Here is a 23,331-nt window from a genome sequence, read left to right on the forward strand (position 1 = left end):
CCTGTGTGCTCACTTCAACAAGACACATGACCTCCCTCAGTGAATGTTCGGCACAGTGAGTACCTGCAACCCAATGCAGGAAGGTTGAAATGTGAAGGGAAAGGGAGAACCCAGGATAGTGTTTAGAGGCATGGGAATCCGAATTGGCGAATCTTGGGGCACACGTATAAAGATGAAGCTGTTATATGGGGGCATAGAGAACCTCTGTGGGGAATGGAGACAGCATTATCTAAGAACCAAGAACCCCAGGCTGCACTAAAGAGGCACAGTGAATACAGCAATGAGAGAGTCTTGATGGTCATCCAGAAGGCATGTGGCACGTGGAATCTGAAGGGGGAATATGAAGACCTTGACAGGGAATAAGTTGTACAAAGTTGCATCAGGAGTCTATGAAGCAGGGAATGAGAAGGATGTTAGAATCTTAAGTGGGGAGATAGATTGTGATGGTTGGTAGCAAGGGCAGTGGTAGGAACAGTTGTCAAGAGGATGACACCTTAACATCTAAAGCAGTTGATTGAGATGCGAGCAATCATGATTGGAACTTTGTGTTTGGAACTTGGGGAGGAGGAGCAGTATTCAGGATGGTGATGCCCTGGAGGGGCCAGCATTCACTAAAGAGATAGTCATTAACCTTTGACAAATGCCTACTCTCATCTCATACTTGCAGGATGACACCATACGGCTGCCTTTCCACGGGGGACAAGACCGGGCTCATTGAAGTCATCATGCACTCAGAAACCATTGCCAATATACAGCTTAACAAAAGCAACATGGCTGCTACAGCTGCCTTCAACAAAGAGGCGCTGCTGAACTGGTTGAAGTCAAAGAACCCAGGGTAAGTGCTTTCATCTGGGAGATCATCCATCCGCACTTAATTCTCATTGATAGCTGGTCTTGCTCCTTTAACCATAACTTACAACTGATCCTGGTTGCATTGCAGCTTTTAACTGTTGTGTGTATCCTGTCCCAACACATTTCCTAGAAAATTTCAATTGACAAGAAAAAGTCAGACCTTTTAAAAAGTCTCGGCACAGTAGTCCCAAGGACTAAATAAGCATGAAAGTTGGCATCCCTCGCTCATCCAAGGTGATGAGTCCCTTATGTGGGTAGTGTGAGAAATGTATGCAGCTGTTTATGACTTCTATACCGAGATCTCTCAGTCCAGCATCTTCCATATGCACTAAATCTGATACTTAAATGTGATCCATTCTCCCTAAACGTGAGCGCACTGTACAGCAGTACTCCCTCATTCACATGATTTTGCAGAGTAACGCCCCATTTGCACCTCTTCCTGCCCTCTAAACCTGTCCTTGCCCTGCAGGCATGTGATCATACATTCTGTCCTCCATCTTTCCACAGGGAATCGCTTGAACGAGCCATTGAGGAGTTCACACTGTCTTGTGCAGGATACTGTGTGGCCACGTATGTGTTGGGGATTGCAGACCGCCACAGTGACAATATAATGATCCGTGAGAATGGGCAGGTATGTCTTTGCCACTGTAGTGAATGCATGGTATTGACACTGACACAATGGATACAATTTGTAAAACCTTCATTGAAAATGTTGGGGTTGGAGAAACTCTTATTTGCCCTATGACTAAGATGGGAGTAGTCTCGACCATCAAATGATAATCAAAACAGTCCTAGTGGAGTCTGTCAAATCAAAATGGCCTATGCTAACAAAACCTAATGCCTGTAATAACTTTTATACAAAAAGTGTAAAAAGGATAAATGTTATGCAAAAGGAAAAATCAGTGTTCAAATGATAATGTGGCTCAGCCAGCTCTCTTCCCCACGTTAGGCTTCACGGAGTAAGGTGATCCTTGTGGGCAGGATGACAAACTCAGGCTCGTTTTTGAACACAATACACAGTTCAAAACCGTGGATCGAGGCTTGCCTGGTTGGGAGACAAGAGAAAAGTAATTGCTTTTGTTGCGATTGCTTTTAGGTCTTCACGGCATCACATCATCTTTTTGAGTCAAATTAAACATCAGCATACTCAGTCCAGGAAGGATGCAGAAGCAGAGGGTGCAGTGAAGATCTGAGTTTATTTTATCCCAATTCCCCTTTCCCCTAGGGTTTGCCAGCTTAGTAATTATATCCGCTAAGAGACAACTGGGCAGGCAGACTTTGTGGGTCTGGTGGGCCAGCATCACTCCTGCAGGAAGTTTCAGACTGGACCTGTCAGAATGAAAGGCCCACATATTTAAATTCTGCCTGAGTGAAGATGGACCCGGAACCCGAGTTAAGTTTGAGAGCTTTAGGACATTTTTTGTTGGAGATCTAAGGGTTGCCAAAAGTGAGACAATTACTTTGGGAGCTAAGATGGAGGAATTGAGTAGGATGGTAAATAAACCAGAGATTCCAGGTCCATCGAAGGTCAGTAAGGTTTTAGATCGGGAGCTACCAGTTTTGTATCCTGAGTTGGGTGCCAAGTGGCATGCATCAGAGTTTGTGGAGAGTAAAAATATACATTTATGTCGGGTATCTCCTTGGTTTCAACTCCTTTGGCACCTCTGGAAAGATTTGGTGGAGATTATAGAAAGTTAAAGACCTTCCTAATGCAATGTACAGTACATTTCTTATGCAGACCAGAGGGTTTTTCCACATAGACCACTAAGGTGGCATTTCTTATCTCTTATCTTTCTGGGGAGGCGTCCGCCTGGTGGGTACCTTTTGGTTGAAAGAGGAGCAAGTGAGTTGAGTGACTGGGAGAGTTTTAAAGGTGAATTTAGGAAGATGTTTGATTGGAGAATGTCATCTCTGAGTGTAGATGGGGAGTTACTGGAGTTACGTCAGGGTAATAGAGAGTTGGTGGTGTGCATAACTCAGTTTAGATCACTTGTACAAGAGATTGGTTGGCCAGAGGAGAAGAGGGCTTCCATTTTTTACAGAAGATTACGGGAGGAACTTAAAAACGCTTTGTAGTAGAGAGGCCCACAGTTATTGAATATTTAATTTCTTTAGTAATTCAATTGGATCTAAGATTAGCGGAGAGAAGGTCGGAAAAGAGGAGACATTTTTCTGAAGGCAGAGTTTGGAGTAGGAATGCGCGTCCTAAGTTGGAACCGGCTGGGAAGGAGGTAAAAGGGCAGGTGGTGGACAGTCAGATCAGGAGTCCATTGACTTAAGAGGAGCAGAACAGAAGGCGTAGGGGGAAGTTGTGTCTTTACTGTGGCGATGGAACGCATTTTGTAGGAAGATGTCCACGCACTCCTAAGAGATTTCCTTCATTGGCTGGGAAAGGACAGGTGGTGGCAAATGCCATTCAAACTGCAGTGCCACATATAACAAATAACAAGCAGGGTCCTGGGAGACTCTCTGCCAGACATGAGTCTTGGTTACAAGAGCCTTACCCACAGTCTTTTGCTCACTATCTTTCACAGAGGAGAAATATCCTAAACATATCAATCTTTGTCCTGCCCTGGGGCAGTCCAGCATCGAAATGCTAGGCAAATATCCTTTGAACAAGAGTACCTACAGCAACCTCAGACACGTGTTTCGATCTGGTTGAACCTCATCAGTAGGGTGTAGCTGTGCCTCTCTTAAGAATAGTGAGCAAGGGGTCCATGTCTGGATTCCCCTAGTAACTTAGGGTGAGACCCAAAGTTACTTAAAATATGCAAATAACAAGGGGGGTCCTGGGAGACTCTCTGCCAGACATGAGTCCTGGTTACAAGAGCCTTACCCAGAGTCTTTAGCTCACTATCTTTCACAGAGGAGAAATATCCTAAACATATCAAAGCAATGTTCCTTGGCATTTCAGGAGTGGGGTCTGGGGCAGGAGGACATCTCTGAAATTAAGGGCGAGTGTTTGGCTGCTAGTGCAGTTAAGGAGCATATGATTGGAGCAGTGTCTGGGGTGTTACCAGATTGTTATCAGGAATTCAAGGATGTGTTTGATAAGCAGGTGGCAAATGAGTTACCCCCTCATCGTCTGTTTGATTGTAAGATCGACCTTGAGCGCCAACTCCTTGTGGTAGGATTTACACGTTAACGGAAAAAGAGAACGAACATCTTTAAGTATCTTGATGAAAATCTTGCCAAGAGGTTTATTCAGCCATCAGTCACCTATGGCGTTGCCCTTATTTTTTGTGCCCAAGAAGGATAAGACCTTGAGGACATGTATTGATTATAGGGCCTTAAATAAGATCACGATCAAGAACAGATACCCCTTGCCTTTGATCTCAGTCATGCTTGATAGGATCCAGGGAGCGAACATTTTCACAAAGTTGGATCTTGGGGGTGGGGGGGGCTGGGTGGCGTATCATTTGTTAAGAGTTTGTGAAGGGGATGAATAGAAAACAGCATTTAGAACCCGTTATGGCCTATTCGAATATCACGTTATGCCATTTGGCCTTTGCAATGCCCCTGCCACTTTTCAATTTTTTATCAATCAGGTTCTTCTGGAAGTTTTGGATGTTTTTGTAGTAGTTTATATTGATGATATCTTGATTTTTTTTCTAAGGAGTTAAGTCAACACGAAGAACATGTTCAGAAGGTTTTGATTAAGTTAAGGGAAAATCATTTGTTTGCTGAGCTCGAAAAAAAGCCATTTCCATGCAGAGAGGGTTGAGTTTTTAGGGTTTGCTTTGTCTCCAGAGGGCTTAGAGATGGATTCGACCACGGTGAGGACTGTAAGAGACTGGCCACAACCCTCGACGGTGAAAGATTTACAAAGCTTTATTGGATTTGAGAATTTTATCCTACATTCATTCTGAATTTTTGGCAAATTGTCTCTCGTATTACTAAGTTGTTGAAGAAGGGAGTTAAGTTCGAGTGGAGTGCAGAAGCTGAGAAGGCGTTTCAGTTCCTGAAGGAAAAATTTGTAACAGGACCAATTTTATTGCAACCTGACGTAGAACAGCCTTTTTACCTGGAAGCTGATGCTTTAGATTGTGCGATGGGGGCCATGTTGTCACAACGCCATCAAGTCACTGGACAGCTTCATCCTGTATCATTCTTTTCAAAAAGGTTCTCTCCAGCGGAAAGAAATTACACGATTTCAGATTGTGAATTGCTGGCCATCAAGGCAGCCTTCACTGAGTGGAGGCATTATTTGTTGGGTGCCAAACATTGAGTCAGTGTTGACCGATCACAGGAATTTGACTTTTCTTCGAACTGCAAGAACTTTGACCCCGAAGCAATTACGTTGGTCATTGTTTTTCGCGGAATATGATTTTGTCATCTTGTTTAAATCAGGGAGTCAGAATGGGAAGGCTGATGCATTGTCTCGATGCATTCCTGGAAGTGTGAAAAGTGATCCTTGTGTGCCGATGCCTTTGCTTTCGGAGAAAAATGTTGTCATGGGAAAGATTAAAAAGGTTCAGGATTTACGTGAGGCAATTAAACAATTGTGGTCCGAAGAGAAGATTTTGGAGTGGGTGGCTAAAGATCCAGACCATCAAATAAAGGAGGGATTGCCGTTTGTGGGAACCAGCTTATATTTGCCATCGGAGGAGTTGCGTATAGAAGCAGTGAAGGATTGTCATGATTCACTGTTGGCTGGGCATCCTGGAGTTAAGAAGACACTTGATCTGTTACTGTGAGAATTTTGGTGGGAGAAGATACAGGAGGATGCTGAGAAATAAGTAAGAACCTGTGAAGTCTGTATTCTGAAGTCAGACCATCAGAAGGCAGCAGGATTGTTGGTGCCTCTTCCGATTCTACCTCGCCCTTGCCATACTGTATCAATGGATTACATAGTGGATTTGCCGCCTGATGAGGGTTGTTCTACTATTCTTATAGTGGTGGATGTTTTTTCTAAGGCTGGGCATTTTATTCCCATCAAGGGGGCAGCTACAGCTACTTCTTTAGCTCAGGCGTTTCTGCAAAATGTTGTGAAGTTACATGGTTTGCCTAGTCAAGTTATTTCGGATCGAGGGAGTCAATTTGTTTTGAAGTTTTGCTGAGGAGCATTTTGCAAGGAATTAAAGATTGACATAAATTTAACCACCAGTTATCATCCTGAGGGTAATGGTCAAACTGAGAGGGTCAATCAAGAATTAGAGAAGTATATACAATGTTATAAGTATATACAATGGTGGGTGTGGCTGTAATTTGGTTCGGAGATAACAAGGAGTACGCTTGATTCTCAAAATATTTCCTTTAAGGCTGAGAAGGCCGAAGGTGGTAGAGCCAATGTATGGCTGACCCCTTTCTCTACAGGAGCATGCTGAGAAGAGTAGCAAATTCCGTTTTTGTAGCATCCTAGTGCCTTCACCCATGCGATTCAGACAGCCTTCCATAATTCCACTGAGAATTCTAAACTACCTCACTGCCAGTCTCCACCAATCAGTGCTGCTGAATGGAAACTCCATCTTGCCTTGGGGAAACAAAGGCCTTGCCATTACGGTGGCCATGGACATCGAGCTCGTCTCAAAAAAGCTCCGGGGCTCCGGAGTGTACTCGCGGTACTTCCTCGCCTGGAAGAAGACCAGCGGTTGGCGACCCATCCTGGACCTTCGTCGTCTAAACAAGTACATCAAGTCCCAGAAGTTCCGGATGGTCACCCTCCAGCACGTGCTGGGACAGCTGGAGGAATGTGACTTCCTATCGTCGCTGGACTTGGAGGTTGCCTACTTCCACATCCCCATTCTAAAAGGACATCGAAAGTTCCTGCGATTTGTGGTCTAAGGGCGACACTATCAGTTCAAGGCCCTTCCCTTCGGATTTAAGTCAGCGCCCAGGATATTCACCAAGTGCCTGGCACCAGTGACGGCGCGGCTGTGACTGCAGGGGATCCATGTCTACCCCTACCCGGACGATTGGCTCATCCGAGCAAAGTCAAGAGAACTCGCCGTCAATCACACAGTGAAGGCCGTCCAACTGCTCACGGATCTGGGATTCTCGATCAACTTCGCGAAATCCCACAAGACTTTCCGCCAGGCGATCCGGCGGTGGGGCACCCGCGCACATCTGGCGGCAAGCATGGACTTCCAGACCCCGGCACATCAGGAAACTGTGACGACAGACGCCTCCCTGGAGTGATGGGGAGCTCACACTGGAGTTCTCCACGCAAGAGGCCTTTAGCTCCCGGAGGAGAGGTCACTACACATCAATGTCCTGGAGCTCCGAGCCGTGTTCTGGGCCCTCAGGTCGTTCCTTCTGTCCCTCAAGGGCAAGGTGGTAATAGTCTTCACCAACAACACCACCACGATGTTCTACATGGAAGCAGGGGGGCACCAGATCTCCAACCCTATCCAAGGAAGCGCATGATCTGTGGCACTGGACTGTCGCCCAAGGGATGTTTCTGGTACCCTTCCATCTGGCAGGAATCAAGAACACCATCGCCGACTCACTCAGTAGGGAGATACGCTCGTGCCACGAGTGGGAGCTGCGGCAGGATCAAGTGGATCTCCTATTCCGACGATGGGGCAATCCCCAGATCGACCTATTTGCGACGGCGACGAACGCCATGTGCTGGAGGTTCGCCAGCAGGTTTCCCCAGCCGGGGAGCATGGGCAATGCCTTCTCATTCCCCTGGGACGGCCTGTTCCTGTATGCGTTCCCGCCGTTGCTGCTGCGACTCATCAATCAACTCAGACGGTCCCGGTGCAAGATGATCCTCGTCGCACCTGCGTGGCCGAGGCAGATTTGGTTCCCGGATCTTCTGGACATGTCAGCGTCTCTCCTTCCACCCACCCCCCAGTCAAACTGAAGACTGACGTGGATCTTCTCGCCAGGGAAGGAGGCGCCATCCTCCACCATGACCCGGGGTTGCTGAACCTGCAGGCCTGGCTACTGCAGCACTAGAGTTCGGAGGGTACAATATCCCGGCGGACTGCAAGGAGGTGCTTACAAAGGCCAGGGCGTCCTCAACTCAAGTGCTATGGACACAAATGGAAGAGGTTCTCTGTCTGGTGTCCTGCACAGATTAACCCTCTGCGGATTACGGCCCCTCAAGTGCTGCAGTACTTGCTATCGCTGGCCAAGGCGGGGCTAGCACATGCCTCCATCAAGATCCATCTGGCAGCTATCTCCCGCTACACCAGAACTCTGGGGCGGTCATCCCTATGGTCTCATCGCCTGGTGAAGGAGTTCATGAAAGGACTGTTCTGATCCTTCCCGCCGGTGAAGGCTCCGGCCCCGGCGTGGGAGCTCAACGTGGTGCTGACCAGGCTCATGGGGCCGCCATTCGATCCTCTGGATTCGGCACCGTTTAAGTTGCTGTCGTAGAAGACAGCGTTTCTTGTGGCCATCACCTCCACACGACGAGTGGGAGAGATCCAGGTCCTCTCCTGTAAACCTCCATACCTGACATTCCTCAAGACGAGGGTGGTGCTGAGGATGCACCCCTCCTTCTTGGGAACTTTGGACCTGTGAACCAAGGGAAGGCCCTCTCGAAGGCTTCCATTTCCAGATGGCTCTCCGGCTGCATTATGCACCATCATCGGTTGGCAAACGACCCTTGCCCGGCCGCCCGAGAGCCCATTCGACCAGAGCGATCGCTGCTACCACGGCGTTCTTGTCTGGTGTACCCCTGCTGGACATCTGCAGGGCTGCTACGTGGAGGTCGACGTACACCTTCACGAGATTCTACTGCGTTGACCGGGATTCCAGGGAGGAGTCCAGAGTCGGCCAGGCAGTGCTGCACAACCTGTTCGTCTTAAGGTTAGCCTGGTGAGGAGGTAAGAGATGCTTAATGTTGAGTTTTTAAATGCTTAATGTAGAGCCTTGCCACCTCCCGTGGTTGTGCATGTGTGTACTGCTATGTATTCTTGTATTCATGAGCATGTGAATCCATGCCAGACCCCATGCTGGAGAAGGAACAAGTTACTTACCTGTAACTGTTGTTTTCCAGCATGGGTCTGGCATGGATTCACATGCGAACCCTCCCTCCAACCCCTCTGCGGCTCTTCTCTTGGTCCTACTGCCACTTTACATGCTACCAAATTTGAAAATGGCTGCCAGAGGGGCTTAGGTAGATGGCACTAATTAGCTGGGGGCAGTATGACCCAGAGATCAGTGATTGGTTATTAGTAGAAAGACAGTTCAGAAACGAAACTGAAACTGATTTTTTCTTTACCGAGGATTCCCAGCCCGACGACTGGGAATATTCATGAGCATGTGAATCCATGCCAGACCCATGCTGGAGAACAACAGTTACAGGTAAGTAACTCATTCATTTTCCACATTTTGGGTTGCTCAGCTGCTGGAGGACGTTGGACGATCTAGAATGCTGGAACTGCAATGTTTCCCAATGCAAATTAGGACCGATCTAGATGTCCTAAGGCCACTGAAGGTGTTTAGATAAATTTGTAGGATTCCGAACATAATCTGTTTTTTAGACCTAACATAAATTAATCTATAACCACTTGAATTGCTGTCCAACTGCATACCTGTACAATTGCCAGGTTTGTCTTTTCATTATCCCATCAGCCCTCAATAGGCTCTTTGTAACGCTACTTCCTCATCACACGTTGTACTGAATAACCATGTCGACAATTCAGGGATATCAGTTGGTCTGTTTTTCACCTCTGACGGGTTAACGGACCTGTCCGTTAGCTACAGTAAAGATATCACACAAAACAAAGTCAGGTATGCAAATAGAAAATACACTTATTTCAATTTATGCGGTCAGTGTGTTCCCTTTCCCTTCCCGTACTGAATAACCAATTACAATCATCACTGTCAGTATGGTCAGTGTTTTTGTGGGCCAATGAGATTAGCTTTTACATAAGCCAATCCAGTGACTCCTATGCCACTTTATAACCCATCTTATCTTTGGCTCAGTGCCGGAGGTCATACCATGCTTCATTGCCTCAGAAGCTGAGCGCCTCTCGTGGCCCAAGGCGTTAATACAATTGGCAGTCAAATATATCTATGTACTTTTAGACAGGAATGTTTATTCACATTCTCATATATTGATTCATATTGCACTGTGTTGGGCGATCAAATTTTGCCTTCAATATACATTCTGCCAATGCATTTCGGTATAAACCTTCGTCAGGGCTGTATAAAGGCACTTGATTACATCATCAAGCTAGTCATAATTATGTATTCATGAATTTAAATACACTTAACGGTTTAAATACAATATATTAACAAATTCACACATACCATTTGGATTGTCCCACGTATATGCAATAGTTCCGCCAAATGAAAAATAAACAACCAACAAAAAGCCATTTAGTTTCAGCATCATAGGTTTTGTATGCATTGATTTTTAGGACAAAAATCAGTCCTACCTGATCGCTTTAAAGGCGTTTTCTCTCTAGTTTCACAGCTGTGTGTGTTTAAATGCGTCGCGAGGCGCATATATCCATCGTCTCTCTGTTAAAGAGATAGGTGGTTTAAACAACCATTCTACTGTTGTTATATCTACTGTAGAGCGCGGCGAGTGTTCGCCGATGCTTACCTGGAGTTCCAGCGTTGTCCTGCGGTCTGTAGAGAGACGTGTGCGCGCAGGCGCCTGTGTGTTTCATTTAAACGTTGTCATGGAGACGGTACGAGGCGCTGTGGTCCAACCGGGTTGCCGGAGCACGTACGCCTCGCGCCCCACCCCCGGGTAATTACCCTGGGGCGGGGATGTCTCCATGGAAACCTCTGTTCCACTATATGCAATAGGTCAAGCTGTCAATGCCTATGTTTAACTCCATTACGGATAGCTAGACATACTATTTGTACGATGCATTACGTATATGTCATAATATATGTGCTATGTTATTATTCATTTATAGGTGCAAGCAGCAATCTTTCACCCAGAGTGATTCCTAAACAATTAAAGCATGCAATGATTTATATAAAAAAGGGTATACATGTTAATCCAAGTGTCTAGATAAATCGGTCTCATGCACCAATGCCTGAAGTTCATCTGAGGTTATCCTGCGTCCGTAAGTATATATGCAAAATCGGAAATTCTAGATTACAAAAAACACATATAGTTAATCTCTTCATTCATTCCTTTAGGCATTAGAGAACTCAAACGGTCAATCCAGAAGGTTTCTCGTTGATCCATTGTTTTTTGGAAGTTTTCATGTGGATCTCTCTTTTCCACTATCTCTAGGATAGCAAAACGTATTTGTGCCAAGTTATGTTTCTTGTCTTGCCAGTGCCTGGCCACAGCCGAGGTTTTGTTATTATTACGTATACAAGATCTGTGCTCATTCCATCTTGTTTTAGCTGTTCTCACAGTTTGGCCAACGTAATGTAAACCACAGGGACATTTTATAGTGTATATCACGTTTTCAGAGTCACATGTCCCGAAACTTCTTAATTTTATGGTTTCTCCTGTATACGGATGTCTCAAGGTATCCCCTTTCATTATGTAGCCACAGTTGTTACAATTCAGGCAGGGAAAGGTACCACATCTTTTCGTAGTTTTCTTTTTGTGTGCTGGTTTGGTTTTTACCAATTTATCCTTAAGATTATGGCTTCGTTGATATGCAAATAACGGGATGTCTTTAAATAGGTGTTCTACTCGATGGTCACAGGTCATTGTATTCCAATGTTTTTTAATGATTGACTTGATGCGGTTACTCTGTCTTGAGTATTTTGATACAAACACTAAGGGAGATTCATCATCCTTTGTAATTTTTGTTTTCAATAGGTCTCCCCTTGTCTGTGTCGCCATGCGTATTTCCGCTGCCGATACTTCTTCTTGCTTATAACCACGGTCAAGGAATTTCTTTCCCATTTCTTTGATCTCCTTTTCGTACTCTATTGGATCGCTCACCAATCTTTTCACACGGAGCATCTGACTGTATGGTAGATTTTTAATGAGGCTTGGTTGGTGAAAGCTTAGTCGTTGAAGTAAATTATTCCGATCTGTGGATTTACGAAAAATGGTGGTCTGATATCCTGTATTTGTTATTCTGATTTCTACATCCAAGAAATGTATGTTTTCACGAGAGTGTTCATGTGTGAACTGTATTCTTCTGTCTATGCCATTGAGGTAATCAAAGAATTCAAGTAGTTCCGATTCGCTACCTTTCCATATTCCGAATATGTCGTCAATGTATCTTATCCAAATCCCTAGCTGTTGTTGCCACCGTTGGTTAAGTAGAACATTTTCAGTTTCAAATTTGTGCATGAATGAATTAGCGTAAGAAGGAGCCATGGTAGCTCCCATGGCTGTGCCAGCTACCTGTAGGTAGTAATTTTCTTCGTATCTAAAGTACGAGTTGTTGCCAATGAACTCTAAGAGTGCCATAATGAATTCTTTTTGTGCTCCTATTTCATCCGCTTTCAGAAGAATCCACTCAACTGCTTCATTTCCTAGATCGTGTGGGATGGACGTGTATAAGCTTTTAACATCAATTGTGAAGCAAATGTTTCCAGAGTCAAATGGTGTTGAATTTAGATGTTGCAAGAAATGGGTGGAGTCTCTGATATATGTACTCGTTTTTTGTATAAGGGGTTGTAGGAAGTAGTCCACATATTTACCAAGGGGTTCTAGGATGCTGTTTATCCCTGCAACGATAGGTCTGCCTGGTGGTTTTACTAAATCCTTGTGCACCTTTGGGAGAGTGTAGAAATGTGGTATCCGAGGATATGAGTTTGTCAAGAATTTCTTTGTATGATGGTTTATCCATGCCAGTTCCTCTGCTTTATCCAGAAGAATTCCCAAGTTCTGTCTAATTTCAGGCATTGGTGCATGAGACCGATTTATCTAGACACTTGGATTAACATGTATACCCTTTTTTATATAAATCATTGCATGCTTTAATTGTTTAGGAATCACTCTGGGTGAAAGATTGCTGCTTGCACCTATAAATGAATAATAACATAGCACATATATTATGACATATACGTAATGCATCGTACAAATAGTATGTCTAGCTATCCGTAATGGAGTTAAACATAGGCATTGACAGCTTGACCTATTGCATATAGTGGAACAGAGGTTTCCATGGAGACATCCCCGCCCCAGGGTAATTACCCGGGGGTGGGGCGCGAGGCGTACGTGCTCCGGCAACCCGGTTGGACCACGGCGCCTCGTACCGTCTCCATGACAACGTTTAAATGAAACACACAGGCGCCTGCGCGCACACGTCTCTCTACAGACCGCAGGACAACGCTGGAACTCCAGGTAAGCATCGGCGAACACTCGCCGCGCTCTACAGTAGATATAACAACAGTAGAATGGTTGTTTAAACCACCTATCTCTTTAACAGAGAGACGATGGATATATGCGCCTCGCGACGCATTTAAACACACACAGCTGTGAAACTAGAGAGAAAACGCCTTTAAAGCGATCAGGTAGGACTGATTTTTGTCCTAAAAATCAATGCATACAAAACCTATGATGCTGAAACTAAATGGCTTTTTGTTGGTTGTTTATTTTTCATTTGGCGGAACTATTGCATATACGTGGGACAATCCAAATGGTATGTGTGAATTTGTTAATATATTGTATTTAAACCGTTAAGTGTATTTAAATTCATGAATACATAATTATGACTAGCTTGATGATGTAATCAAGTGCCTTTATACAGCCCTGACGAAGGTTTATACCGAAATGCATTGGCAGAATGTATATTGAAGGCAAAATTTGATCGCCCAACACAGTGCAATATGAATCAATATATGAGAATGTGAATAAACATTCCTGTCTAAAAGTACATAGATATATTTGACTGTTCATATTTTGATTGCAATAAGATATTGAAGAAGGAATCGAATTTTTCGAAAATTTGCAGCCCTATAGAAGGGCCAACTGAGATGCGCCAGTTTTAATAAGGGAGAGTTGCCTTGTTTCTTCATTTGCAGTTTATTAAGGTCCGGGTGCTATAGGACCAGATTTAAACTGGCAGCTCCAATTTTACCTGACATTGAAGGTGAATTATATATATAATTTAAACAAGGAAAGAAAGAGAAGAAAATAACTTGTGGTGCCCGCCTCTCTGATACTTCGTTAATACAATTGGCGACACACTTGGTGTCCAGTCAAAGTTTCGAAAACATAGTTTCGAAATGCAATACTTTCGAAACAAAAGGATAAAAAACAAAATCAAATGCACGTTTCTTTTTTTCTTTTTTTTGGGTCTCGTATAGGTAAACTTAGTGGGTTTTCCCCATAAAAAGGAGGATTGGGGGGACCTCCCACCCCCCAAAAAGTGCATTTGAATTTTTTTTTCTCCAATCCTTTTGTTTCTAAAGTATTGCATTTCGAAACTATGTATTCAAAACTTTGACTATAAACCGACACACTGCCAGTGGGCCATACGCTGGGCAGGCGTATGTATGCTCCCTGCCCGCACATGCATGTCGTGTTAGTGTTCCTGCACCTAGTCCACGAGGATCTGGAGTTCCTCATCACTAAAGGTCCTCTTCCTCGACGTGTGGGTCTCCTGTGCCGTTCTTTGGAACTGAGCCTGTTTGCCTACTGCACGCCTTGCCTTCTTGCAAGGTCGTGCAGACCGTGAGCGGCTGGGAACACTTGGGTCAGTAGGGGCTGGAGCACTGATGGCCTGGGCTGTGGCATCACACATTGATGGTGTGACAGTAGGTGCCCTTGCAGGTGGCTTTACCTGGGTGCTGGTACCAGGACCCTTCACAGGATGTCCCTTCCCCTTTGATGCACGGATAGCATCTGCCCCTGCGTCTCCGTTGACCGGGGTGGGGAGCACCACATGCCTGGCTGGGTGAGGTCTGCAGCTGCCCCTGAAGCCACCTGACCCTGGCCGGTGTGTACAGTAGTTGACACTGCTGCACCTGGACCCTGGGTGCCGGTGCCAGGACGCTGCACAGCATGTCCCTTCCCCTTTGATGCACAGATGGCATCTTCCCCTGCGTCTCCGTTGACCGGGTGGGGAGTACTACAGGCTTGGCTCGGTGACCCAGAGGTTGGTGGGTGGTTGCTTCAGCTTCCCCTGTTTGGTGGGGGGCATAGCTCTCCCTGCACGTGCCCAGACACCTCGGCCACCTCCACAAGCTATGCCACCTTTGCCTCCATTCCCACTAGTTGCCCTCCCAGTCATGGCACTGATGGATTAGTGCAATGGGAGGTGCAGCTATCGATTGTCCTGGGTAATGTGAGTGAGGGGGCAGTGTACGTGATGTTAAACGCACCAGTGTGCCCCAGCAAGGCTCAATGTAACCCCTGGGAAAAGATGAACGTGCCGCGTAACGCACAGGCACCCCAAATATAATAAATATGTGTAAGCGGCCCCTCTGCAGCCCACATGTAAAGGAAAAACCTAACACAGTACGCTGTGGAACCCAGCAACACAGAAAATACGTACGCGAAGGACACGTAAGCTACAGTGATGTTAAAGAAGGGGTTACGCGACACACAAGGGCACCCACAGAATGCAAAATGCGTACCCAACTCACAGTCCGCCTCAAAAGTACACGCGCGTGTGCGCAGAGGCAATCCCCCACCAAAACAAGGGGCTTGCAGGCAGTGAAGAGATCGCGTGAAAACGAAGTCCACACGTCCGTCTGCTATAACTCGGCAAGCATGTGATGCTCTCCTACGCACTACTTTATCCCGATCCTGGACATCATGCCCAACGTTCAGTGCGTGTCACTTAACTTGTGCGCTTAGGCCCTTTCCTCTGATTTCACGCTGACGCACGCTTTACGCATATGCAGAGTCACTCTGTTTCCGGCTGCCCACGCGAGTAACACAGAAGACCCACGCTCCTGCCTATAAGCCAATTTACCTGCCTCCAAGTTCCCCAGAGTTGCCTCCTGCGAGTCATCTGCTGCTGCCTGCCCACTGTGTGTGCCTGCTGCCCACCTGCCCTGCAATTTTGGTGCCTGCTGTACAGCCATTGCCAGTGCTCCTGTTGTCGGACCTGTGACCACCTCTGCTGATCCAGAAGACTCCCGACGTGCCAGACCACCGCTCCACAGCCCAGCACCAGGACCGCCTTGCTCACCCACACCTGCCTCGGGGGTTGCCATGTCTGAAGCAACATCAACTGAGGCAAGTGGCAACCCCATGGCAGCGAGACAGAGGGCTGTCGGCTTCTCAGCCAGGGAAGTTGACATCCTGGTGGAGCAAGTACCGGTGCATTATGATGCCCTCTTCCACAGACCATTTCAAGTCGGCAAGGAAGGACGCAGGAAGATCTGGGCGGACATCGTGGGTGCCATCAACGCGGCGGGGGTGGCACCCCGCGACTACATCCATGTCCACAAGTGCTGGGATGACTTCAAAGTGAGGACCCACAACAAGGCTTGGCGATTCCTCAAGGCTGGCGTGAACCAAGAGGGGCGCCGGGGCCGGTTGACCACCGACAACATGCTGGTCTTGGAGAGGTTCTACTCAGCGCTGTACGCCCAGGTCATGGATTTGGATCTCCATCTGGAGTCGAATGGTAAGTGTCCATGTGTACTTGTCCACCATAGTGCATGTGCATGTATGGTTGGAGTGTGCATCTTGGCCTTATGTCTGGTATGCGTATTGTACAGATGTCTGTGTGCATGTCCCAGACAGTGCTGCATGTGAGTCCATTCAAGCATGTGTCACATCAACGGTGTTTGTGTAGCAATGTGTGATGCGCGGTAGCAAGTAACTTCGTGCACATGGTGGATTTCATGTGTCTGGGCTTGGCAATGTGAGAGGTGTCGCACATGGATGCTTTTGGCAACATCATGGATATGCATGGTGCATATGTGCATGTGTCTGACGAGTGAGGGTGTGACTGGCCAACACTCCGGGATGGATGTCACTTGAGCATTAGATTGTGTGATTGACTCATGCTGCCAAATTGACCTCTAGTGCACTTGACGTGATAGCTCCATGGCCTGCTTCATGACTGTCAGCTGATGTGTGTGAATGAGATGTGCATGTCCCATGATGCATGTGAGGTGAATGCACAATTTTGAGGTGTTGATAGTGCCTTGTCCAAGGATGTGACTGTCTGTTGAGAATGCCAGACATGATTGTGCATGTGTATTAATTGCACTAACCTGTGTGTTGTGGAAGGTGATGATGGCTGTGACCTTTGACAGTGCCACTCAGGTACATTTGCTTTGTGCCAAACCGACATATGTTCAGTTCCTTGATGATTGTGTTCCATGTCTCCCTATCCACAGTGACAATGGAAGAACAGGGCAGAGAATGCGCTGTGGAGCAAGGCAGCAGGGATGCCTCCACCAGACACAGACGCAAGGCCCAGTCACGCTCCCAGCTCATGTCATCTTCGGGAAGCGAGGAGACTGGTCCGCGTCCGAGCCAAAGGGCGCAGCTGCTGAGGGGAGGCCCAAGAGGGTGAAGTTGGTCGTGGGCTCCTCGGCAGTGGGAGGGACAAGTGAGGTAGCACAGGGGCAATCCGATACGGAAGATGGTGGGTAGGCATCTAGGGTGGCGGAGGTGGAGGAGGAGGCTGCATCAGCCCAGCCCACGGGGCCCGGCGGGGGTGATGACGTGGGTGTGACTGGATCAGTGCAGACTCGGGGGCAGGAGGCAGTACAGGTCGCCGTTGAGGGCCTGTGACTGATCCTGCCCCTGGGACTGCGACTGCACCAGTATGCACCTGCAGGCATGCCCCAGGCCGGACCAATCCGCAGGGGGCGGATGTTTCCACACAAACGGAAACACCAATACCTTCGGATGTCGCCATTCGGGAACGCGTGGAACCGGTGCTGGCCTGCATCATGAGGCGGACAAGCACGATTTGTGATGATGTGCAGGATTCCAATCGGGGGCTTGCCTGTCATCACGAGGAGGACTGCCGTCTCGTGAACTGCCTAGCACATTTTCTGGTCACGAATTGGGTGCGTGGGCTGGCCACTTCTGTGACCCCCCCCCCCCCCTCCACATCTTCCTCCTCTGTGCGCCAGTCATCATCCCTGCCGTCTTCCGGCCAGGCCCCTGTGTACCTGTCCCAACCACAGCGGCCAGTCTGGTGGAGTTCACATCCCTGCCAGAGTCGGGAGTCTTAAGTTGGATCAGCCGAGGTAGTCGCCACACAGATCCAGCTGGCATCAGGAGCTGTGGCAATGGAGGGAGAGAAGGCACAAAGGAGCAGAGAACGTGCACGATAGCCCCGGGGGTTGTCATCATCCCGGAGGCTGTCCTTAAGGAGCAGGCACCGGGCTATTCGGCAGCAACAGGCTCCGAGTAGGAGGCTACATTATTCATGGCGTACCAACTCAGGGAGGCAGGTATCGGTCATCAGGTAGGAGGCAAACGTGGACCTTACACAAAGGATGTCTTCCGTGTTGGAGCTTTTGGGGCAGCAGATCGGGGCAGAGCGGCAGCGGGCACGGGAGGCACGTCTCACCATGGCCAGGGCAGAGATTTCACTGCGTCGGGCAGAAAGGTGGGGCTGAGGCCCTGGAGGAGACGTGCAGGGAGTGAGAGAGGAGCATGTTGGAGTCCCTGCAAGCCCTTGAGGTGAGAGCGGAGGCCCGCCTAGGGGAATCGGATGCAGTGTTCGATGATGCCCGGGCCGAGACATTGTGGGAGCATGATGAGGAGTAGGACTACCCCGGCTGCAATTGTATATAGTTATTTAGGTACAAGTTTCATTTGTATTGCATTTTTCTTGGAGTGTTTGGACTGTGCTCCACTTTTTGTACATAGTTTTTTTGGTGTGTCGTTTTGTGGATTACTTTTTTCTTTGTTTTGTGTGCATTTTGGACGTTGGACCTCTTTCTTCTGTACATAGTTTGGCTTTTTATGGCTACTTTAATGTTCAACAGGCAGCAATGGATTTCTTTTATTTGTGATTTGCTTTGGGGCGTTCATTTAAGGACATGGACTTCATTTGTGACTCATCACATATTTTTCTTGACGTACACTGGATTTTCATTTGGACATTGTTAAATTATTCATTTATTTTCATGCACATCTTATTTCATTTTGCATATTTGTATGACGTTAATACTGGTTTTAAATGTTATTTATTGAAGTCCCTGTGATGTTTGATTTTTAATTTCTTTCCAAAGTTTGGCACTTCCTTACTCTGTTCTGTGTCCAAGATGATGACCAATGTTGTACATGTGTGTGCACACTTGCATGCATGTGTCATGTTTGACATCCAGTTGCATGGGGCATGACCTGGTGTGCATGACCAGTGGCTGGGTTGTAAGGGGGGAGTTGAAGTGTGCACAGTGAAGTGGCATCTGATTTTACATGTGTTGTGGGGGTGGGGGTTAATGATGGGAGTGTAAAATGTTTTCCATTGTGGGCCAGGATTTCATTGATGCAGTGTGACGCACATGTCCTCTTTTGGCCTTCGCCAGCATGTGTTTGTGCTTATGTAATTGTCTCTCTTTTAGTTGGCCATCTAGCTTTGCAATGGTATTTTTAAATTGGTGTGGTTTAAAAAAAAAAGACAGACCGATTCTGCAGTATTTGTGGCTAGTTAACGGTATGATTGCCATGTACTCAATCATGACTTGAGTAATTCCTCTGTGCTTGTGTTTTTGCTAATCCTCTGCCCTGTCTGAATCTGCTATGGCAGCTGGCTACCCTCTGTACTTGGCAAAGGGTCCCCTCGCACGCCACTTGCACACCTGCACTGGCTCCCAGGCATGCACAATCTTTAGACTGTTTTCATGTATGCCAACAGAAACCTACCAACAGTTTGCACCTCCAGAATGCTCTTGGGCTTGGAATTGCCACCAGCTGGCCATATTTTCAGAGTTGTCCTTTGGGGTTTATTTGTTTGGATGTCCTTCACATCGGCTGGACTGGCACCTCCGCAGACACATTTCAACAATCGACACTTCACATGTACTGGCACCATCTGAATGCCACCTGCCCTGATGGGTTTCTTGTGTCTGTCTTCACTCTCTTCCCGCTCCCGGGACTGTTTGGCCCTTTTGGACACTTGTGTACATGTGCATTCAGAATGACATGTAATTTGATTGTATGTCATGTCACGTCCTTCACACATGGAAGTGTCCCTCTTGTGTTTGAGGTCATCTGTTCCGGTGATGTGTGCTCATTGAGGCTCATGCCGTGACACGAACGGCCAATGTCGCTTAATGTGACATAAGTCGAGGGTGCTTTGCATTTTGTCTTTGTGTGATTATTTGTACATGTGTATTGACATTACTTTGTCACATGCCATGCAGACCCTCACTTTGACATACACTTTTGTGAGGTGTATGCTGGGATATGGTTGCAGTCAGCAATTGCGTATGATCAGCTGGGACACTGAAGCTTTTGTGCCATGTGTATGTTTTTTTGGTGTTCGCAGGATATTTTGTGACCAGGAAGTTGAGGGTGGTGTCACTATACTCCAAGCAAGTTCCTGGACACGCCATTGATGGAGTGAACTTCAGTCATTGTCATCATCGAGCCTCCAGGTGCTGTCCAGTCTGGAGGGGTTGACATCACGGGTGATGGTGGGGGGGGTGTCCCATTTGGCAGGGCCTGCCTGCAGGTTGCCATCACGGGCGATGGGGGCTGGGCGGGGTCCCATGTGGTGTGGGCTGCCTGCTGGGGTGGTCACAGGGTGATGGGGGTCCCATGTGGTGTGAGCTGGCTGCGGTCATGGGTGATGGGGGCTGGGGTGTGGCTGTTGCTGTCCCATCAGGAGGGATCTGATTTGTGTGTGTGTGTGTGTGTGTGTGTGTGTGTGTGTGTGTGTGTGTGTGTGTGTGTGTGTGTGTGTGTGTGTATATATATATCACGGGGTACGCACAGGAGTTTCCACGTGATTGGCCTGGGGTGCGTCCGGGGTACGTGGAGGAGTTTACACGCGATTGGCCTGGGGTGCTTCCGGGGTATGTGTTACGCAGAATCCTGTGCAGTGCCCTTAGGGACCACTACACACAATTAAGACCACAGGTGGAAATACAAGTTTTTACCTTTGGTACAAGCCTGTACTACTTGAGTGGTAGCAGTGGCAGAGCAGCCAGGCTTATCTCAAGAGTATATGAGCAGTAGCACAGATTACACAAAGGGACCACAATTACTGTGATTCAAGCAAACACTGACTCAAGGTTTCAGGTAGAAAAATATAAGTACATTTCTCCAGCATTGGATCTTTCATGGATTCACATGCTTAGAATATTCCCCGTGGTCAGACTGGGAAACCTCGGTACACATATATAGTCGTTTCCTATAGGAAAAAAACTTCCGACACTTGTGTGTCCTATCCACATCTACGTCCTCTCCGGGGCCGTCCACGCATGCCCCATAGGACTTAATGGTATAAAAGCCCCGCCCCCGCGGGTCCCGTCAGATTTCAACCGTCTCCAAAGATAGTGGGATCTCCTTGCGTAGTCTCTACTTTCTAGGCTATCGTTGAAATTACTCGCTGGGTTGACCGAACGAGCTCCTGAGGTTTTTGGTCTTACCAGAATGTCGGGCAAACCTCTTTTTCGCCCGTGCGCCACGTGCGGATTGAAGAAGGTTTACGAGGGGGACGGCCATCTCGATTGTATTTATTGCCTCCACCCTCACCATTCGGCAGACCAGTGTGAAATATGTAAGGGTTTTTCCCAGAAAACCCTGAAAGATCGGAGTCGGCGGCTGGTATCGTGGTTAAATGACGGGGCGGGAGCATACCCTCAGTCGGAGGTGGGCTCCGTGCGCAGCGTGGCCTCGACGAAAACATCGGGGGGCCCCGCGCCGTTCAACCTTGTCGGAACCACCGGCGAAGAAGACTCGACCGGTGGAAAAGGATGTTCCACGAAGCCACTCTTCCAAGGACTCTTCAAAAGAATCTTCAAAAAAGACATCATCATCATCATCGTCGAAAAAACAAGGAAAGGAAAGGCCAAAATCCTCCTCGGGCGATCCTCATAGATCTGCCACGAGTAGAGAATCGGATAAACGCAGGGAGAGCACCGTTAGGGCGGGACCGCCTAAGCCACCTGCAAGCCCACCGTCAACGAGGACGAACCAGTCAGTGTCCTCACTGCCTCTGACGCAGTTGGTTTCCCCCGTCATCAACCCGATGACGGCGACGATGTCCTCGTCGACCGAAGTTCTGGCCTGGAGGCCAGAAGTTTTTGATCTGGGGTTGCCGGACACGTTACTGCAGGAACAAGCATTGTCGATTTCCTCGAAGGAAGACGACGGTTTCAGGATTGCGGGCCCGGAAGACCTTGGGCTACGAGCCAAGTCGCCATCAGGAGCAACCTGCTCTCAGGTGTTTACCAAAATTCCAAACTCTCAATCGGCCCTGTCCATGGAGGTCCTGTCCTCCTTACACTCGCTGCTAAAATCGTTGGATGAAAGGCTTCCACCTGTGGCGTCGACTCCCCCCGTCGACTAACCCGGCCCGTCACACCGTCCAACCAAAACGATCGGAGTTCCGGTGACTCCAGTAGTCCAGGAGGAGGGTGAGCTTTTGGACTCTTTATCTGACCGTGGGTCAGCATCGGATATCTCCTTGTCTCCATCTAGGGATCCATCCTGGGTTTCGGATGTGGAACTGGAAACACCAAAGAGCCCCACTCACCCATCGCCACCAGACGATATTGGTGCTTTTCATTCAATGATGGAAAAAGCATGCAAGGAGTTTGGCCTGGCCCAGCAGGAGGAGAAAAAGGACTGCTTTCTATTCGACCATATGGGTAAGAATAGACGTTCATTATTTTCAATACCCATTTTAGATCATGTCTGGAACGAGGGTGTTCAAACCATGCGTCACCCGTTTTCTGAACCGGCCGTCAAAGGCCGCATTGAAAAGAAATTTAAAGTGCCAGACTCTACCCCGAAGTGTCTTTCGTCCCAACCTACACCTGATTCAGTGGTGTCGGCAGCGGCGACGAGAAAAGCAAAGGCCCAACACAAGTGCTCTACCCCTCCGGATAATGAGGCAAGGCGCCAAGACGTGTTTGGTAAGAAGGTTCTTTCCGTGGGTGCTGCAACTGTGAAAGCAGCCAACTCTCTGGCTATTGTGGCCAGGTACGACAGGGAGATGTGGCACAGACTAGCCCCTATACTGGACCACCTTCCGGAGGAACATAGAAGAACGGCGATGTCTCTGGTACGAGAGGCGAAGAGGCGTCGAATCATGCTATTAACATAGCGGTGGACCTGGCAGATTCGGGCTTTAAGCAGATAAACAACGGAGTTGTTCTAAGACGCCAGGCTTGGCTTAAGTGCACCAACTTCAGGCCCGAGGTGCAGTATAAAGTATTGGACATGCCCTTCGAAGGTGACCTTCTTTTCGGAGAAAAGGTGGACGAGGCCTTGAAGGGCATGAAGGAGGACTCGGATACGGCACGTTCGTTGGGTGCTCTTCAGAGTGTTAAACACTTTCGATCCTTTCGTCCCTTTAGAGGGGCGTCTGGCAACTCAAGATTTTCTACACCCAGGGATAGATCCTTTGGCAGATCGGCATAGCCTTCCCAAGGATATAGACGCGCCTCTCAAAACTCAAGCCGGCGCAGAAACTTCCAGTCATCCAAGAGACGACCGACCTATTCGTCGTCGACGAGCAAACAAAGACCAGCAATGACGGG

At 47.8% G+C, this 23,331-nt stretch overlaps 1 protein-coding gene across 2 annotated transcripts in view; it reads left to right on the top strand.

The window, feature by feature from the left end:
- PIK3CD (phosphatidylinositol-4,5-bisphosphate 3-kinase catalytic subunit delta) overlaps positions 1 to 23,331 on the top strand; it is a 764,407-nt gene that overhangs the window by 651,175 nt on the left and 89,901 nt on the right. For both annotated transcript variants that reach the window (XM_069610020.1, XM_069610019.1), the window contains 2 exons: positions 668 to 835; positions 1,360 to 1,483. In XM_069610020.1, coding sequence (XP_069466121.1) covers positions 668 to 835; positions 1,360 to 1,483 — 292 coding nt within the window. The remainder of the gene's footprint in view (positions 1 to 667; positions 836 to 1,359; positions 1,484 to 23,331) is intronic.

The sequence above is a fragment of the Ambystoma mexicanum genome, chromosome 8 (genome assembly GCF_040938575.1).
Source record: "Ambystoma mexicanum isolate Mex_15411 chromosome 8, UKY_AmexF1_1, whole genome shotgun sequence".
Classification (NCBI taxonomy): Eukaryota; Metazoa; Chordata; class Amphibia; order Caudata; family Ambystomatidae; genus Ambystoma; species Ambystoma mexicanum.